Source organism: Coenobita brevimanus, chromosome 65 (assembly GCF_032717465.1).
Source record: "Coenobita brevimanus isolate Jiangsu-jjx chromosome 65, ASM3271746v2, whole genome shotgun sequence".
Lineage (NCBI taxonomy): Eukaryota > Metazoa > Arthropoda > Malacostraca > Decapoda > Coenobitidae > Coenobita > Coenobita brevimanus.
Genome location: NC_137018.1, coordinates 26,743,569 through 26,764,442, shown reverse-complemented (window position 1 = coordinate 26,764,442; position 20,874 = coordinate 26,743,569). Strand labels below are relative to the sequence as shown.

The following is a 20,874-nucleotide window of genomic DNA, read 5'->3' as shown; positions in this document are numbered from 1 at the left end:
CCAAGTACTTAAACGTACTCTCATTTTCCATTTCTTCCTCATCCAGCCTCACTGTACATTCAGTGACTTCATTTCTCTCGAAGATCATAACCTTTATTCTTCCCTACATTTACCTTTAGATTCCGTTTCATGCACACACTCCCAAACTCATTCACCATGATTTTTTACAAATCATTTATTATACTTATTATACCCTGATACCCTCTTGTGTTATTTGTAGAGTTCAAGTAAAGACAAAATTTACCTCAGTAACGCACAAGGATTTTTTTTAAAGGTGAAATATTCGAATAAGTCGCAGAGTAAGGCGTTACCGGGTCTTCTGTGCCGCCTTGAAGATGATGAAGACCGTACTGGGCCTGAGCATCGAGGTGGGTAGGATAAATCTGTCTTAACCACTCCACTCACAGGACTTTGTTCTTTTTTTTTTTTCCAGACGATTCTAGTTACCTATCCATGGGAGTCCTTTTTCAAGCTAATCAACTGCTTCAGAATAAGGGATCTTTCCTAAGAAGAATACAATCGTCTGAAATACAGATGAAATCCAGGGGTTGAAGTGGAAAAAGAAAAAAAAAGAAAAACGGTCTGGTTGTAGGATTAATAAAATACGGATCGAATCTGGTGACGAAGAGGAAAAAGAAAGAAAAAAAATGAAAAAGAAAGAAAGAAAGAGAGAAAGATGGTGAGAAAGAAATATCAAGAGTCAAACTTCAGCCTGGATCGATATGGGAACCTCGGGGTTAACACTCCACTCTGCCGCCACTTGTGCGACTTGAGAGAGAGAGAGAGAGGGGGGGGGAAGTCAAAGATGAGGGTGAGGGAGAGTACATAAGAGTACATAGGAAGTACAGATAACAGGAGGTCTGTTGGCCCACGATGAGTTTATCTGTTGAAAAGGACCCATTCTGCAAAGATCTAACCAACGTGTGAGAGAAAAGGAATGACAAGATGATGGCTCTCCCCCCACCCACCACACCAGACGCTTAAACAGGCAGGAAAAAAAAGTAGAAAACACGAACGTGGAAATTTTGTAGGAGAGGCAGAAGAGGAACGACTGTGTGAGAGGAAGGGAGGAGAGGAGATCAGGTGAGAGAGAAAAGACGGGAAAAGAGAGGTGGGGGAGAGTGTTGGAGGTGAGGTTGAGGGAGCGAAGGATGAGGGAGAAGGGTGTGTACAAGGAGAGGGAGAGAGTTGGAGAGAGAGGGATGGTGTGTGTGTGTGTGTGTGTGTGTGTGTGTGTGTGTGTGTGTGTAAAGGGATGTGTAGTGGGATGGGAGAAAGGGAGAGAAGCAGGGGTGTGTGATAAGGAGCAAGGGTAAGGGATAGGGTGTATGGAGAGGTAGGAGAGAGGGGTGAGGGGTGAAAGGTAGGGGAGAGGGGTTGGGTCTGGAGTGCAGTGTGGAGTAGGGTGAGGGGTGAGGTGAAGAGTGAGGGAGAAGCGATGAGGTGAGGGTCCGGAGTGAGGGTGAGAGTGAGGGAGTTGGGTGAGAGGAGAGGTGAGAGGGTGAAATGAGGGATGATGGATGGTGCGAGGGATTAGGAGTAGGGTGAGGGGTGAGAGGCGAGGGGTGGGGTGAAGGGTGGGGTGAGGGGTGGAATGAGGGGTAGTGTAAGGGGCGAAGGGTGATGTGAAGGATGAGGGGTGGGGTGAAAGATGAGGGTTAGGGTGAGGGATGAGTGTTGGGATGAGTGCTTGGGTGAGGGGTGGGGTGAGGAGAGAGGGGAAGAGTGAGGAGTGGAGTGAGGAATGAGGGTTGGGGTGAGGGATGAGGGTTGGGGTGGGGGATGAGTCTTATTGCCCTTGGGGAAGGCGTGAGGGTGAGGGAGAGGAATGGGGAAGATGGATGTTTACAGAGAGAGAGAGAGAGAGAATAACACAAAGGTAAGGGAGAAGGGTAAGGGGTGAGGGAGGATAAACTAATTTAACACCTTCAATTTAGGTGCATTTTACTCCCTTCCTCCCCCCCTCCTCCCCACCCCCACCCCCCCTCCCTCCCCCGCCACCCAAGCGTGGTACAATCCATTACAGTACACAGGAGCAGTTTAGCACATGACGTCACTACAACATTGCATGACCCGCTTCTAAGGTGTACAGTGTGTGTGTGTGTGTGTGTGTGTGTGTGTGTGTGTGTGTAAGAGTGGGAATTGAGGTATGTGTGTGTACGTTCATGGGTGCGTGTGCATGTCTTTGTGTACAAGAGTAGGAAGTTATATATAAATGTGCGTGACGTGTGTGTGTAGGATAAATTGGCGTTTCGTGTGTGTGTGTGTGTGTGTGTGTGTGTGTGTGTGTGTGTGTGTGTGTGTATAGTAATTGTGTTCACGTGTTCTTAAATCCTGTCCAGTTTATAAAGCTATTTTTACTCTCTCTCTCTCTCTCTCTCTCTCTCTCTCTCTCTCTCTCTCTCTCTCTCTCTCTCTCTCTCTCTATCGTTTTTCATTTTTACTGAGGAAACAATAATTATGTTAAAATGTTTGGATGAGTGGAATAGATCAGGGAGGGAAGAAATGGAAGGGAGAGAAGGAGAGAAGAAGTGAAGGAATAAGGGAGGGAAGAGGGAAGAACGGGAAGAGAGAGGGAAGGAGGCAGGCAGGCGATAGGAAGGAAGGAAAGAAGGAAGGGAGAAAGGAGGAAGGTAGATAGGTAAGAAGGAAGGGAATGTGAGGGACCGAACACAAGAGAGAAAGGAGGGCAAGCAAGGAGCTGAGAGAGAGAAAGAGAGAGGATTTGAGGCATACAGTGATGGTATCGCTGACCAAAGTAAGGGTCAGCGGAGTCTGAGCCACGGTGCGTCATAGGGTAACACGTTCGCCTCCCGTTCTGCGGGGCCGCGAGTTTGGAATGGAGTGCAGCCATGACGTGGGAGCTGTAGTGTGTCCCTTCGTGTTCTACATGTGTTAAAGCTCCATCGTCTTAACCGATGATATACCGTATGCTGATTTTAACACACGAACATAGCCAGTACAACGCTCTGATTTTCGCATACACTGGTTTCACTGCAGATACTCCTTTTTTTCTTTCTTTTTTGGCACCATGAGGAGGGGTTAATAATTCTTGCTCTCACTCTCACTCCAAGAGGAATGTCCGGCCCTGTAGTGGACCTCATCTGTAATGACATGGATACTGATACGGAACTCCGCTGAGTGTTGTTGGTTGTGTATGTATAGCAATACTGATTGAGAAAGTAAAACTTACATCAGCATGCCTGGTGAGAATTGGACAAGATGTGATAGACAGACGGACAGGCAGTCAGACAGACAGCAGGAGAGAGAGAGAGAGAGAGAGAGAGAGAGAGAGAGAGAGAGATTGGGACTTGTGGTTCAAATGTTTGTATTAGAGGGATTGTGGGTTAGGAGATACTTTCATGTTTTGCTATTCTTGGCAGCGGCTCATGAAATAGATATCTTAGGAACAGTCTTTGTATTGAATATCAGTTCATTGTGCCTGATGTAATGTGTTCGACCTTTGTTATCCATGTTTCTAACCATGAAATAGACTAGAAAACAAAAATTTTCCCTTAAAATGGCTGTTAAAAAGTAGGAATGGCAAAAAGTGCACAGATTAGAGTTGAAAAAACACAGAAACAAGAACATTCCACCAGCTAGAAAAACATGTTTTTGGCTAAAGTGTGGAATGTAGTAATGGGTATAGGTCTCCAAATCTGCAAAGGGCAAAAGTGCTGAGATAAGAAGTTAAAAAAGCACTGAAACAAGAAAGAATTCAGGATGGGAGGAGATTTGGAGACCTATACGGATCACTACATTCCACACCTAAGTCACAGAAATGTATTTGTAACTGGTGGAATGCTCTTGTTTCTGTGCTTTTTTCATCTCATACCTGTGTGCTTTTGCCATTTCTAATTAACAATCATTGCTGAAGAAAATTTTTGTTTTCTTGTTAATGATTTTTTTGTGGAAGTATAATTATGCATAAAGCAAGTGTTAGCTTTGGACTGTTACATGTATAGCATGATTTCAGCATTCCAGGCATGCATGTACATCACGTGATGTCATTTGGATACTTCTGTCTTACATTCATGGCATGATTTCAGTATGCATGCGCACATTCTGAGCATGGATGTACATGTACCACGCTCATAGGTTTGGCGCCAAGCTGAGAGATTGAGAGAGATAATTATAGGGGAAAACAATGACAAATTAAACAGAATTAAAATGAGAAAACAATAACTTTTTTTTTTTTAATAATATTAAAGACTGGAGTAGAGTCCCATGATGCCTTGCTTCCTGTATGCTAATTCATATTATGAGAAGGTAACGTGGTCTGTAGCACTGTTATATCACACTTGGGGCAAATACTAGATATTATGCATGTAGCCTACGCACACGCGCATGCGTAACACCATGCAGGCATGCACATAGGCTACTGTACGTATAACGGAGAAGTATCCTGAATTGCATCACTTAGGCCTAGTCGTGAAAGTCAGTAGAAAACTAGCTTGCTTCCCAAGACTGACTGATATTCAAGGCAGAGTTTAACCTATTGTTAGCCTTTTGCACAAAAGCAGAAAGCACCGTTGTCGAAAAGTAGAGATAAAGTTGAGACCTGGAGAATAAGTCGGTAAGCTGTAGCTAGCTACGGTAAAGCGATGCTGTTTACACTGGAGTTGACTCGCAGAACATTGCTCCATTGCTACTGAAAGACTGAAACGAGGGTGCCTTCCCGTGGTACTGTGCATTCTTTAATTGCAGGCGAGCTGTAGCTAACCAGTATTGTGCAAAATGGCGTACTTACGGGTGACCGCGATGACGATTTTAGGCCGTAACTCTCGAACCGTAGCTTGAATGCTTTTCTAAACATGGAAAGAAACAGCTTCACTTGACAAGCAGCATTTTGATTTATAGTATGCTTGCGTACGACTTTTTGTTTTGGAGTTATGACTGATGAAGAAGAAAGAGAAAGAAAGAACAAAATCGAAATATTTGCTGTTTGATTTTGCGACTCCTACGAAGTTTAGTTAGACTTTGTGAGTAGTTTTGCACTTGAATAGCAGAGGTCTTTTAGTTCATAAGTTTACAATTGGGCTTTGCGACCGTTTTCGCATGAGCGCTCCTGTACCTTACGAACAGGAGGCCATTCTGAATCGGCGCCATTCCTACTTGCGGGGTGGCTACCGCACTCCGTGATAACATATTCGGAAGGTTCGTATTGCTTATCCCTTTTTAGCATGATACTGTATGTGATATCATCATTCACAATTGTTATCAGTGGCTCGCCGAGAACTGTAAATGGCATAGTCTTATTCTTTGTCATTTTGTTTTATTTCTTATTAATTATCATTTATTATTATTATTGTTTATTTATTGTGCCTAATATTGTGTTGTACCTGTAGGTGCGAGATGGAGTGCGTGATGTGAAGCTGGTGGGGGAAGGCAAGTTAGTGAGCCTGACACCACAACCCTCAGCCACCTTATACTTCAGTGCTGACCATCAACACAGCCACGGACACTTCCTTATTAAGTACACCTCTTGTAAGTAACAGTAAGGGTCTACGTAAAGCTTATAACTAATGGTAGGCTCTGATATACAGCATGTAACAGTAGGGGTTTAAGTACTGTACACCACAACCCTCAGCCACCTCATGTCTCCGATCTGATCACCACCACACTCAGGAACACTTTCATACTCAGTACACCTCTTGTGAGTACACAGTACGGGCCTAAGTACACTGCACCTTGTAAGTAATGGTCTTTATACACCTCTTGTAAGTAAAAACAAGGGTTTAGGAGCCTAAGTACTGTACTGTACACCTCATCCCTGCGACACTTATACTTCAGGGCCTCGTGCTTGTTAAGTACACCTCATGTAAGTATTAGTTTAGGAAGCGGCTTACCTCTTCACTGTGATGACGATTATTCTATTTCACTCTGGCTACCACATGATTTAATTCAGCCGGGGAACGACATCAGACTGAAGGGAATAGAAACAGTCTGTCGTTAATTCCCTTACTACGAGCTTAACTTGATCGTCTATTTGTGATAAGAATACAGTAAAAGAGGCGTCAACATACTGAAAATGTTAAGGGCGTCTCTCGTAAGTACACCTGGGACGCTTCCTAATTAACCCCATTAGTCCGAAATGCCTCTCGTAAGGCGTTAATTTAAAAAGACGTCCCGGGAGAAAAGGTGAGGCCAAACGTTATATTCTTTTCACTTTTACTTGGCCAACAATTGCAATTTCTCTATCGTGCCTGCTGATTTGAAGCACTAGATCCAACACCAAAATACGGCTTTAGTTACAAAATAGTGCAATAAAAAAGGACGTAGAACTCCAGTATTGTCCTTTTCTGTCACTGAGCTGCGTGAGCTTAGCTACAAAAGGACGAAAATTTGAGTCAAGGTAAAAGAACTGTAGTTGCCGGCAGGGTCCACTATACTCAGGTAAACTCTACGGCGCTGTACAATACCAGTTGTTTATAGTACACTGATTACTTATACGGGCAATACTCTTGAGTTTTAACCCCTTCTCTGCGAGGGATGCATTTTAGTATTTTATTAAGAGCAACGCCAGAAGAATTTATTGGGTTGGTGGAAATCATACAGTAATAATAAAGGCCTTGCTAGACTTTCTCGAAATACCTTTTCTTTTCTATTGGACCACCTTAGCAATGAAAGTGTTAAAGTATAGACTACGTATATATTATTCATCAGGGCCATTAATCCTTTCAGAGAGGCCGCCCTTGAGCCAAACAAAGTTGTCTCGCAGTAACTAGATTATTGAAAAAAAGCAGTCCTCTGACTAAAAAGATTAATGTTAACCTCCGCTATACCAGTCTATAAATAAACATTCTTGGAACAGCTTATAATACCAAGACTGTTAATACCTACTAAGTACTTCTCATTATCTCCCCCTTAAGCCTAATCAGAGCTGACTCTCACGTATAAGAGAAACATTTCTGAAAAAGAGAGACTCTGGGAAGCCTAAGTGGAGAAGTTGGAAAAATTATCTGGAAAGGGGATTTTTGTTAGGTGAGAACTTTTGTTCGTTAATGTGATTGGCTGGCCACCCTTAGGCGTTCCAGTCCATGTAATCCCTCTGTTCCCTCTGCCTACAATCCCTCTAATCCAGACAGGTGATCATCATGGAATTTTGATATTCTGGATGTTGACATGTAGGGAAAGTTAGGTGAGGTGCTAAAATGTTACCTGCACTGCCCTACTTTGTCCCACCCACCCTTGCACCTACCTAGCCAAACCTTATCTAGCTTATAATATTTTGCCCTTACCCTACCCTGCAGTACCATGCCTCAATCTCACATATTTTAAGCTGACTTAACTTAAAATCTCCCATCACCATCCTACCCAACCCTGTGCTACCCTGCCGACCCTACCTTCTCTTTTCTAGCCAGCCCAGTCCTGCCCTACTTTCCGTCAGCCTAACCAAACCTAACTAAATAATCATCTGTCATCATTTCACCATACCATGTCCTGCTATTCTCTAGTCTGCCCAGTCCTGCCCAACCTGACATTAGCCTGACTTAATCTAACCCAGTAATTTATATTCTCTCACCTCCCTGCCCTGCTCTGTCCTGGCCTACCCTACCCACCTTCATTCTATCCTGCCTTACTGCCCTGCCCTGTTCCATAATACCTTACCTAGCCCTACCTTGCCTTGCACCAACTTATAATCTTTTACCCCCTACCCAACCTTACCCTACCCTGCCTTTCCTTAAGCTGTGGGAAGGGCCCCACAGAAGCAGTTGCTTACTTGAGGGTGACGTTTTTTTTTTTTAGACCAAACCTACAAGAGTTAAGCAGCAGCAGCAGCAACAACAGCATCCTTACCCTGTCATACCGTACCCTGTCCCACCTTACCCTATCCCGACTAACCCTGCTCAGCCTACCCTACCTAATCCTGCCCAAACTGACCCTAACCTGCCTTACCCCTATCAAACTCTGCCTTACCCTACGCTAACTGAACTTATCTTTTCCACCACCCTCGACCCCCGCCATGCCCCTGCCGTGCCCTACCCTACTAGGTCCTGCGCTAACCAACCCTGCTTTAAGTTAACCAAACCTAATCTAACCTATCATTTCCCCATAAGCTACCGTGCCCTGCCCTACCGTATCAAGCCTAATTTATACTATCTTTTTCCTTCTACCGTGCCCTGCCCTGTCCTGCCCTGCCCGGCCCCTGCTGTACCAAATCTTACTCGGTCCTGCGCTGACGCACCCTACGTTAGTTTACCCTGCATTGCTTAGCCCTATTGTGTCAAAGCTAATATGACTTATTATTTTACCTCCCTGCCCTGCTCTGTCCGGTTGTACCCTGCCCTGCCGTGCCCTGCCGTGCCCTAGTCCGGCCTGGCAGCTGCGATTTCCAGCTGTCTCCTTGCGGATGGGTGGCCACCGACCCCCTCCACGCCTGGGCATTCCACGGTAGGTCAATTTTAGGTTAAGGTTACCCTAAAAGTTGTCTTGAAGTTGTTTAAATCTGTCTTCAAGTTCTCATAATTTGTCTTGAAGTTGCCATGAAATTTATCTTGAAATCTCAGTGTTAGTCTAAAAACTGTCTTACAATTTGTCTATAAGTTACCATAAATTTTGCATTGAAGTTGTCTTGAAAATTGTCTTGAAACGCTCTAAAATATTGTCTTGAAATTGTCTTAAAAATAGTCCTGATATTCTCTTGCCATTTATCATGATGTCGTTTTATACTCTGTCTTGAAGATGTCTCAAAAGCTGTGTTGAATGTGTTTTAATATTGGTCTTTCAGCTATCTTATAATTTGCCTTGAAGTTGTCTTGAACCTTATCTTTGAGCTGTCCTATAATGCGTCTTGAGAAGCTGTCTTTAAAAATCCCTTGAAAATGACATAAAGATTATCGAGTTGTCTTATATACGTCTTGAAGCTTTCTTAAAATTGGTGTTGTCTTGAATGTCTTAAAGTACTCGTGTCTAAAAACTGCCTTCCCTATCTCAGAGTTGCTCCAGTTGCCTAAAAAAATGTCTGACAATAGATAGATAGATAGATAGATAGATAGACAGGTTCTTAAAAATTGTCTTCCATGTCTTAATATTATCTCCACTGACTTAAACTTGTCATTGTTACCTTAAAATATATTCATTGCTTCAAAATTAACCTCGTTGACCTAACATTACTTTCATTGTTTAAATATTGCGTCCATTGCCCTCAAATTGCAGTGTGTCCGAAAACTGTCTTCATTGCCTTAAAACTGTTGTGATCTTAAAGCTGTCTTCACCGTCTTGATATACTACCTCCATTGCCTAAAAATTGTGGTCCCTAAAACTGTCTTCTCTGTCTTACAATGATCTCCTTTGCCTAAATAATGTCCCCATCGCCCCGGAATTATCTCTAGTGCTTTGAAATTGTCCTCCTGACTTTAAATTGTCCTCCGTGTCTTTAAAATTGTCTCCATTGCCTTAAAATTGTCTTCAGTGTCTTAAAGAAGAGTCCATTGTCTTAAATTCACTTCCTTGTTTTAAAATCGTCTCCAGTGCCTTAAAAACGCCTTCAGTGTCCTAAAATTGTCTTCATTGCCTTAAGACTGTCTGTTGTTTCAATCCTGTCTTGAATGTGTCTTCTGTGGTTAGAAAAGCCTTGGGATGTCTTGACGTTGTCTTGAAACCGTCTTCCTAGGGTCCTTCTCTTGTCTTGAGATGGGCAGATTATACTTGGATAACCTGATTTCCTTCCTCGCCCACATTCACTCACTTTCTCTAATTCCCTCACATTCCCTCACTTTCTCTAATTCCCTCACATTCCCTCACTTTCTCTAATTCCCTCACATTCCCTCACTTTCTCTAATTCCCTCACATTCCCTCACTTTCTCTAATTCCCTCACATTCCCTCACTTTCTCTAATTCCCTCACATTCCCTCACTTTCTCTAATTCCTTCACATTCCCTCACTTTCTCTAATTCCCTCACATAATAATTCTCTCGCTGTTATCATTCAGTCACTCACATTTTTCGTAACCTTTATTGCTCGTTTTTTTTTCCCTTTCATTTTCTCATTTCTTCGTTCTTCCTTTTTCTCCTGATTTTTCTCACTTTATTTTCCCATTTTCTTACTTCCTTGCATATTTACATTTACTCTCTCTCTCTCTCTCTCTCTCTCTCTCTCTCTCTCTCATTTGTCTACTGCCTCTTACATTCTCTCGCTGTTTGTCTTTCTGTCTTACTTTTTTTTTCCTCACTCACTCTCTTTCATTTTTCTCATACTCACTTTTTGGCTCACATTATTTTTGTTTTCTCATTCCCATTTTTAGAAACATTTTTGAGTTTTTCCTTGTCACATTTTCCTTGTATTATATTTTCCTGTATTGCATCTTAGTTAATCTCGTTCACTTCTCTCTCACTGACTCTCATCCACTCATTCTCCCTGTGGTCCACTCACTCTCTTTTTCCCTCACAGCCACTCACTCACACTCTTATTCCCACTCACTCATATTTGTTCCCACTCATTCATCATCACTCACTCATTCACTCGCTCACTCACTCACGTCCACTCATTCTAAGTCTCACTCTGACTTATTCATGTTTACTCATACTCATTCACGAACTCATTTGCTGTCACTCACTCACTCACTCACTCATTCATTCCTTCATTCATTCATTCACTCCCTCACTGATCTCACTTATTCTCATTCACTCACTCACTCACTCACTCACTCACTCGCCCATTCATTCATTCACACCCTCACTGATCTCATTCATTCACCCACTCACTCACTCACTCACTCACTCACTCACTCACTCATTTATTCACTAACTCACTCACTCACTCATGCACACACTCGGTCGCCCATTCATTCACACATTCATTCCCTCATTGATCTTACTCATTCTCATACACTCCCCCACTCACTCACCCACTCACTCACCCACTCAATCACTCATTCACTCACCCACTCACTGACTCACTCACTCACCCACTCACTCACTCATTCATTCATTCACTCACCCACTCCCTGACTCACTCACTCACCCACTCACTCACTCATTCATTCACTCATACTTTCATTCATTCCCTCACTGATCTCATTCATTTTCACTCTCTTACTCACTCACTCATTCAATCACTCATTCTTTCATTCACTCCCTCATTGATCTCATTCATTCTCACTCACTCATTCACTCGTTCATTCATTCATTCCCATTCACCCATTAACTCACACACTAACTCACTCACTCACTTATTGATTCTCATTCATCCATTCTGTCACTCGGTCACTCACCCACTCCCACACTCTCACTCATTCATTCACGCTCACTGATCTCACTCATTCTGATTAACAGACTCTCACACTCACTCACTCGTTCACTCATTCATTCACTTATTCATTCGTTCACTTCCTCACTGGTCTCACTCATTCTCATTCACCCACTCACTCATTCACACACTCACTCACTCACTCACTCACTCACTCACTCATTCACTCATTCACTTATTCAGTCACTTACTCTCTCATTCACTCATTCATTCATTCACTCCCTCACTGATCCCACTCATCCTCATTTTCACCCACTCACTCACTCACTCGCTCACTCACACACTCACTTACTCACTCACTCACTCACTCACCCATTCATTCATTTACTCCCTCACTGATCTCACTCATTCTCATTCACCCACTCATTCTTTCACTCATTCACTCACACACTCACTCATTCATTCATTCATTCATTCATTCATTCCCTCAATGATTTTGCTCATATTCATTCTCCCACTCACTCACTCACTTTCTTCCTCACTCACACAGCCACTCACTCACTCCCTCACACACTCACACACACACATACACACACACACTCACTCACTAACTCACTCACTCACTTACTAACTCACTCACTCACTCACTCACTCACTCACACCTACTCTCATTAATGACCCTCGCTCACTGGCTTTCACTCTGGCTTTTATGCTCCATTTGGGGTCCATCAGTTGGCTTTCATTCTTAACTATTCTTAATTCTCTCTCTAACTTTCTTTTCTCACCTCAACCCCCTCCCCTACCACCACCCCTCTCTCTCTCTCTCTCTCTCTCTCTCTCTCTCTCTCATAAACTTAAGAACTGACCGCAGATGTAAGACCCTAAGATCACCATGTACACTATAAGTTTCTCTCTCTCTCTCTCTCTCTCTCTCTCTCTCCTCATTGTCGCCTCACAGAATTAGGCATCAAAGTAATTGTTATCTTTCTAACAAACATCTCGAAGGACCATTAGGACTGTTGCTCTCTGCCCTCCTTTGTACTCCTCTGTACTCTCTTGTACTCCTTTGTACATGTCCTCCCTTTCTCCGTAGCTCTCGCCCTCCCTCCATTCCTTGCAGCTTTCCTCCATTCCTCCGCTCTCTGCCTCTCTCTCTCTCTCTCTCTCTCTGTCTTCTCTCCCCCTTCCTCCCTCCCTCCCTCCCACCCTCCTCTCCGCCTTCCTCTCTTCTCTCCCCCTTCCTCCCTCCCTCCCTCCCTCCCTCCTCTCCCCCTTCCTCTCTTCTCTCCCCCTTCCTCCCCCCTCCCTCCCTCCCTCCTCTCCCCCTCCCTCCCTCCCTCCTGTAATCCCCAAAATAACATCCGCTGAAGTTTGTTTGTTTCATGGTCAGTATTGTTTTTCTCCACGGCTTAGCGGGTCTTAGGCCAGGGAGAGAGAGAGAGAGAGAGAGAGAGGGAATGAGATAAGATGGGGGAGAGGGATAGGCAGGAATGAAGAGGGGGAGAGAAAGGGAAGGGGGGAGGGAGATAAAGGAGAGAAGTTATGAAGATGGAGGGAAAAGGAGGGGGGGGACGAAAATAAGAGAGAGGGAGAGGGATGAAGTGGAGAGGGAGGGAAGGCGGGAGGAGAGGATGGCGGAGAGAGGGAGGGGGAGAGAGCACTGCACGTGGGGTTAGAGATAATGGCCTATTTAAGTTCTGTATACAGGATCATTACTCTCTCTCTCTCTCTCTCTCTCTCTCTCTCTCTCTCTCTCTCTCTCTCTCTCTCTCTTCCATAATTGTTATCGTCACAGTTACTTAAATTTGGTTTAAATCCTGTTTTAGTCCGCCTGTTACACCCACGCGGCCGATAGCTGTGTGTGTGTGTGTGTGTGTGTGTGTGTGTGTGTGTGTGTGTGTGTGTGTGTTTGTGTGTGTGTGTGAACAAAATAACTCAAAGTTTTTAACTGATTTTAACCAGACTTAAAGGAAGGGTTGAGGGTCATCCAAGGAGTTGACTTACTGTTTTTGTAATGAATGGGTCAAGAGTCAAGGTCACTTGGTAATGTCAGGTTTGTCGGTGTTCATTATATTTCCACCAGTCTTTGTTGGAGGGATCAGAAGAGAGCAATGTTGATGGGATTCTTTTTTTTTTTAGCATAATCAGTCAAAGACCAAGGTCAGAGGGAAGGGTCAAAAGCCAGGGTCACATGGCAAGCTCAGCTTAAACTACTCTGATACGATTGAAACCTTACTTGGTGGATGGATTGAGGGTAAGTCAAGAATGAAGGGATTCGATTGTGAGGGCACTCACGAAGCGGTCAAGGTTACAGGACAAGGCCAGAGTTCGACCCGGGTGTGTAGGTGTGTGAACAAAGTGAAAGATTTTATTCTGATTTCAACCACACTTGTTGAATGTGTTGAGGGTCAGCCAAGGGGTAGAGCTTTTTATGTTTTAGAATGAGAGGTTAAAATTAAGTTCACTTGGTAAGGTCTGCTTATTTTTTTCTTTCTTCGATATCAACCAGCCTTTGTGGAGGTGTTCAGGATAAAGCAAAGATAAAGGATTCGATTTTGAGAACAATCCTTTAGTCAAGAGCACAGGACAAGGTCATTATTCTACCGTATAACTTAAATATTTTGTGGTCTATTTGGACCCAACTTGGTGGAAGGACTGAGAATCAACTACAGATAAATATACCATATTCCATTGTGACAATAGTAAGTCAAAGGTCGAGGTCAGATGGCAAGGTCAACTCAAATGGTCGAAATCAGATTCTGATCAAATTTATTGGAAGGGTTGAGGGTCAGGCAAGAACTAAGTACTGTAGCATTGTCAACACTCAATCGAAGGTAACTTATCACTGGGCAAAGTTAAATATTCGGTCCTTAGACCGTAGGGTGCGGATGTTGTACATCCTTTGTACTCTTCCTTGTATCTTTTTTATTTTTAACTTTCGTTTTATGAGAGTGGAGCGTTTGTCCTTTCTTGATTTTTTTTTTTTTTTTTTTTTTTTTTTTTTTTTTTTTTCCCGTTGTTCTAGCAGAAGGATCTGGATCAAGCCATTGCTACAACCTTACCGGCCAACTACAACACCGATCTTCTCAGGGTGTAATATCCCCCCCATCATCCGTCTTCCATCATTATCACACCTTGTAACGCCCACTCTGTCAGCCCCACCTCAACAGATTTTGTCTACTTTCTCCTCACCTTCAACATCTCCGAGAAATTTTTGATAAACCACCTTCACATCACCATCACCATCCCGCATACAGCACTCATCTTCAGAGGGTGTACTCCTCCCTCCCTGCCCCACGACCCCACACCATGCTAGTCCTTCCCTTCCATTTCTACTTCCGTATTAGTCCCTCCCACCCACTCTGTTTTGCCCCCCCCCACCCCACCCAGGAAGAAGTCTCGCACTGCCAACACTACGGGGGGGGGGGTTGAAGGTAATTGTGAGCTTGTTAATGGTCTTGTGCTAATGTGATCACTGGCCATTAACTGCTCACTGCTATAATTATATGCTTTTCGTTGATGTTGTTGTTTTTGTTGCTGTTGTTGTTGTTGCTGTTGGTGTTGTTGCTGTTGTTGTCACTGTTGATGTTGATATTGTTGTTGTTGTTGTTGTGGTGGTGGTGGTGGTGGTGGTGGTGGTGGTGGTGGTGGTGTCTGGATTGTTGTTTTTCTTATACTGTAGTGTGGGTTATGAGTGATGCTGCTGGCATAGCTGTTGTGATCGATTCGGTCTCTCTATAATGTGTCCATGCTTATTAACAAAATTTCATCAGTGTCTGGTCTGATTTGCATTATCAAGATAAAAAGTCATGAGTCGTGGTCAGAGTTTAGGCTGTGGAGTTTTCTTATTAATGTCTGATTCGATCTGGATCAGAGTTGGCACACACAGTACATTGTGTGTAGAAACAGAAGGAACGGACTCGAATTTGATGCAGGTCGATTGCAAGTCTGGGTCATAATTGATGAGTTTAATTCTGAGTTTAGGCCTGGCGATATCTCATGGATGCCTGATCCGATTTTGATCAAAATTTACACTTACATCATTTCTAGGGATGGAAAGAAGTGACTATATGTAAAGATCAGAGTTCGGCGTGGCGTCCTGTACTCTTCAAGCACCCTGTCTAGCTGCTGTTTGTGTTGATGTCATTTTATTTTTGTATCTATTTACTATCACGTACCCGGCGTTGCCAAGATAAAGCCCTATCATTGTGCATACTGACAATGCCTGGGACCCTGGATGGCCACTATCCCTATGGGAGAATAATCCCGTCCCTGCTGAAGAGACCCGTTCTTAGGAAGAGACTTTGGTGATTTGAATAAAGGATACCGCCAGCTTCAAAACAGTACTAGGTGGAATTGCTAGAATCATAGTATAAGTGAGAAAATGGCGGTTTTCAAAATGGCCACCACAGGGGTCTTTCAGGACTACAAAGGCTTACAATTTCTAATAGAAATGTAGTACCTGGAAGACTATTATGGGGTTTTCAGGCACAGCAGACACGATGGTGCCTATAGGATATCAATATGACCTTGCATAGTACCCGAAATCCAAGATGGCCACCAACTGGACCCTCCCTAAACATAAAAGTCGTGTATCTTTTGAAAGAAACATTGTGACTGGATGATTTTTATGTTAATTTGAGGTTTTCAGGCACTGCCGACACGATAGTACCTTTAATGGTTTGATTTCGTCACATCTGATACCCAGAATTCAAGATGGCCACAAATAAGTAACGAAATCATAAGCATAGAAAAGTATTTCACAAACATATGACCTAATCATGACTGAAAGATGGCATTTTCACTTATTTTGACAAACTAACTCATGTTTATGACAAAAAAAATACACATTTGACACCCTACTTTTTGCACAAACATTGCATCGAGCCACACTTACAAACGACTAGCATTCTTTGGGGTAATGGATTCAGGCATTTTTCAGATAGTAGTGTGTCACTGTCTTTCACCCATCCATATTTGCTAGGGTCTGTGGCAGGTTGGGTAACATCAAGAAGGCACAGAAGTTTACGGACAGAGTAAAATGGTCTTCTGATGTGGCCACGAATTGCGCTTGAAGTTGGTGGCAGGGCTTCCAACGATTTTGGTATCAGAGAACGCAGTTGGACTTCCACCCATAGCTGGTCGTATGTTTGCGATTCAGGTTTGCTCTTCGCACCAGCCCACACCCGAACGAGATACTCCTCAGATTCCATCAAGATCTCGTTAGTGAGAGTGTCAGACTGCAAAATCAGCCAAGTAATGCTCTGGATGACATGATGGAGGGGCATGTTTGGTACTTATCTTGCTCATTGCATCATCTCCAGTCAATATATGTGCCTTCACGATGACTTTAGATAGTCCTACTTTCAGCTTATCTGCAAGAGTGTGTAGTGGTATATGACTCCATTGCTGACTGGTGCCGAACTCTACCCACAGTTCTTGGAGGCCTTGCTTTCAAAAATATTGAACATAATGAAGCAGACATTTTACTGTGTCTGTATCACTGGAAACTAATAGCAGCCGGCTACTTCCCCGATCCACCTCCCATGCACTGTGCATCACTATGTGATCAGCGGCTTCTTCCACATCACAAGTCAGCATGTCAATAGGTTCTCTAGTTTCAGAAGGCGGTTGGGTGGACGGCCTTCCAGAGTGGAGAAACTCTGCTGACACAACACCATCATCTGTACTCTAAGTTGCTGTCAAACATGATATAGAGGCTGGACCTGGAACAAATAAAGTGGCCTGCTGATGCACACAACTGATTGCACTTTCGAATGTTCCAAATGAAGCCAAGTTTGGAAAGGGACGAATTTTCAACATGAGGTCCATTATAACGGGTGCATCTAAAGGCAGGAAAGTGGAACTCGTTGCCTGTTAAGCTCTTCTCCAAGCCTGGAATGAGTGCACTTTAGTCAGTCTTGAAGGAAGATCGCCTTCAGATAGAGATGAAACAGGCAGGGTATCATGGGCATAGGTAGATTTAACTCCCATGCCTTGTCTTTCACAATGTCGACGTAGCACTGAGCCTCTGCTATCACTGTCGATGTCACAGCAGAAGTTGCACTCACATCAGTGGATGGTTTGCTGTCAAGGTTACACAGCATTCTTCCAGAAAACATTCAGATTGTTCATGGAGATTTGATGACTGGTCAGATAATTCTGCAAACTTCTCAGTGGGTCTTTCCTTTGCACATAGAGATCTCTGTACTTCGTGTGCACGTTCTATGAATTCGTCAATGATACTACAATCATTCTGCGTACTCCCAGAACATCGCTCATGCCAAGGAGTCGAGAAGACCTGATACCATCATGATTCCATGGAAGGAACGCACTGTATGTAATGACTTCCTTCCAACACTGAGTTCAAGCAGACATTTCCAAAAAAGCTAAAACAGTAATATCCAGAGAGTGTTACTATATTCCAGCTAAATCGAAAATTTGACAACTTCCTTGTTAGCTACGAATTTTGGAAGATGGCCATCTTGAATTTTGAGTATCAAATGTTGTGATATCGAATCAGTGATGGTACTCTCGTGTTGACAATGCCTGACAACCTCATAATTAGCATAAAATTCATCCAGTCACGATGTTTCTTTCAAAAGATACACGACTTTTCTGTTTAGGGAGGGTCTGGATGGTGGCCATCTTGGATTTCGGGTACTATGCAAGGTCATATTGATTTGCTATAGGCACCATCGTGTCGGCTGTGCCTGAAAACACCATAATAGTCTTCCAGGTACTACATTTCTATTAGAAATTGTAAGCCTTTATAGTCCTGAAAGACACTGGTGGCAGACATTTTGAAAACCGCTATTTTCTCACTTATGCTATGATTCTAGCAATTCCACCTAATACTGTTTTGAAGCTGGTGGTATCCTTTACTCAAATCACTAGTCAAAGCCTCTTCCTAAGATGTATATGGGTCTCTGCAACAAGGACTAGACTTGGCCCCTGGGTCCCATTTAACTCACTGAGCCTCTGTCCCTCCTTGGGCCTATTTCCTCAGGAACATATTCCCCCATGGACCTATTCTTACCATTGACCTATTTTCCCTATACCCACCCACCAACCAGTCTTTCTCACTCACCTCACTCATCCATCCACCCACCTACCCTACCACTGTGCCCGAGAAGACCGTACCATCCATCCATTCATTTTTCCACCCACTCTGCACATCCACTCACCCACCCATGCTCCCCCACTAAACCAACCCAACCCTGCCCCCCACCCCACCTACCCTGCCCCACCATACCCACCCTCCTACCCTGCCCCTTCACACCCACCCATCCACTCAACCCTGTCCATCCACAGCACCCTCCCTGCCCACCCCACCAATCTGTCCACCCATCAGATCAATTGGAGGTTATAATAATATGATTGTAGAATTAAAAAAAAAATGCTGATAGTTGGCTACCATGTTTCCACCATATTGATCCGATTATTTCTAATTACTGTACTGTAATTCTAATCTTCGCCATCAGGGGTGCCACTTTAGCAACTGTAATATATTCACTTAAATTTTTCGTTAAAATTACACCTGTTAGAGCTATTTCGAGAGTTCTGCATACATCCTTCTCGCTTTGCATAGAGGATAGCGGGCAAACAGGGAGACAAACGGACAGACAAACATTCTTTGTCTCATCATTTAATCTGAATTATGTTATCTGAACCCAGCCCTCAAATTTACACGTGAGGTTCTGCTTGCCCTGCCTGTGCCTAACACCCTGCCTACTCCGCTCCGACACTTCAGAAAGCGTCGTTAGACGCACTGAAAAACGTGTAGTTCCAGTTTGGACCAATAGAGGGACATTAAGAATATCCACATTATATATATATATATATATATATATATATATATATATATATATATATATATATATATATATATATATATATATGGATTATCTATTTTTTTACATAAAGTGTAGTATTACTGAAAGTCAGAACTATTTTTTTATCCATTGATCGTCCAGTCTTGTATCATACCCGAAACAAGGAGTGCAGGAGCCAGTGGCGAGGACAACCGTACAGGCATTCAAGGCAGAGGTGGCCAGCCAGGTTCCCTGGGTGGCATTAACCCCTCTATGGCCGTAGATCCAGAATTTTACGTGCGCCCCTGGCCGACGCCGGGGCCATTTTCTGAAGTTTCGAACACTGATTTTTTTTTCTTTGCCATATTGAAGAGGAAATTCCGATGCACCTGGCAGTGCAAATTTCAACTTCCTAGACCCATCATGAGGCGTGCAGTCGAACGCGGAAGTTGCGTAAATTTAGGCAGCTGATACTAGTCACCCGTAGGTATTGCAGTGACGCAACATCGCACTTTTTTTTTTTTTAACCCAAAAAACATTGTCAGTGGTGCTGAAAAGGTGTGAAATGTACATAATAGGCGTGGTTTGAATGTAAAATAATATGAATTTATTTTGCATTTTTTTGTGTTTATTGTCTTTATGGTAGTATCGATTTATTTTTGTAGTCTGGGTGGTGGAGTTTGTTGGAAAATGGAGGCGAGAGTTTCTGTTTTCAGACCTAAATGAGATAAACGTCATCCCTTGAGTGTACACGCTGGACAGTGAGGGTTGAAATGTGAGACGACCTGCCATTCCCACCTCGAACGAGCTGATTAGCAGGAAGGGAAGAGAGGCCTTTCCATCCACGAAAGCATCACGTGAACAGGGAAAACCTTCCTGTTATGCTTGTAAAATTCAAAGAATATGAAAACTGATTCAAAACAGTACAACAAACCTGAGCAAACAGGTAAAGATACCAAATAAAAAATTTTATTTTCATGTCATTTATATGCCTGTGGTTACTTATAATGGTAAGCAGGGTGGTTGTGTTTCGCAGGGGAGGAGAAAGATGATATTTTCTGACTGGGTCGAGATAATGGGTATAACTATGTGTGTTTAGGAATGGCCAAGAGCCAAAAAAATCGTACATTCATCATCACGGCAGCAGGTGGTGAACTGACGTCTGACAAATGAGGTGTGAAAGCGTGAAATGAAGGTCAGTCTCATGTCCCAGATGTTTGTTCACTTCCCAAAAGTTTTCACAGTTTTCTACAAGTCGCACTGCATTGAATGATCCAAACCAGTACAACAAACATGAGCAAACAGGTCAAGATACCAAGACAAAAATGTATTTTCTCTTATTATCATGTTTTTTTGTTTTTGTTTATGTCTGTGTTTATTCATAATCATAAACAGGGTGGTTGTGTGTGTTTTGCGAGGGATGACAAAGATATTTTCTGTCTGGGTCAAGATAATGGATGTAGATGTGCTTGTGTAGGCATAGCCACAAGCAAAAAAATCGAAAATCCACTCATCATACCAGCAGGCTCTGAACTGCTTGATGGGATGTATGAGGGTGTAGTGTAGGTCAGTCTGAAGACGTTCAGAACTTTCGTTCACTTCCCAAAAATTTTCTCCGTTTTTCATAGGCTGCGCTCAAACGATGCCTGCGGCCATTTATCAACTTAACGTCATTTGATGCCGGTGGCGATAAACTCCCAAGTCTCTTGGACTTAAAGAGGAACAGATGAATGTGCTCTCCAAGATTCCCACAGCTTTGTAACAAAAGTGCTGGATTCATATTTCCGAACATGTTACAAGCATGATCTTAGCATTGTCTGATGGTGTTGTTTCAACAGTGTTCACACAGACATACTGTCCACCATGTCAG

The 20,874-nt window shown here is 43.3% G+C and overlaps 1 protein-coding gene across 1 annotated transcript in view; it reads left to right on the top strand.

Annotated features, from left to right (window-relative positions):
• The window catches only part of LOC145404953 (uncharacterized), a 608,364-nt gene that overhangs the window by 322,443 nt on the left and 265,047 nt on the right, over positions 1-20,874 (top strand). The window contains exons 11-12 of the mRNA XM_080276459.1: positions 5,349-5,487; positions 8,314-8,394. Of these exons, the coding sequence (XP_080132585.1) occupies positions 5,349-5,487; positions 8,314-8,394 (220 nt within the window). The remainder of the gene's footprint in view (positions 1-5,348; positions 5,488-8,313; positions 8,395-20,874) is intronic.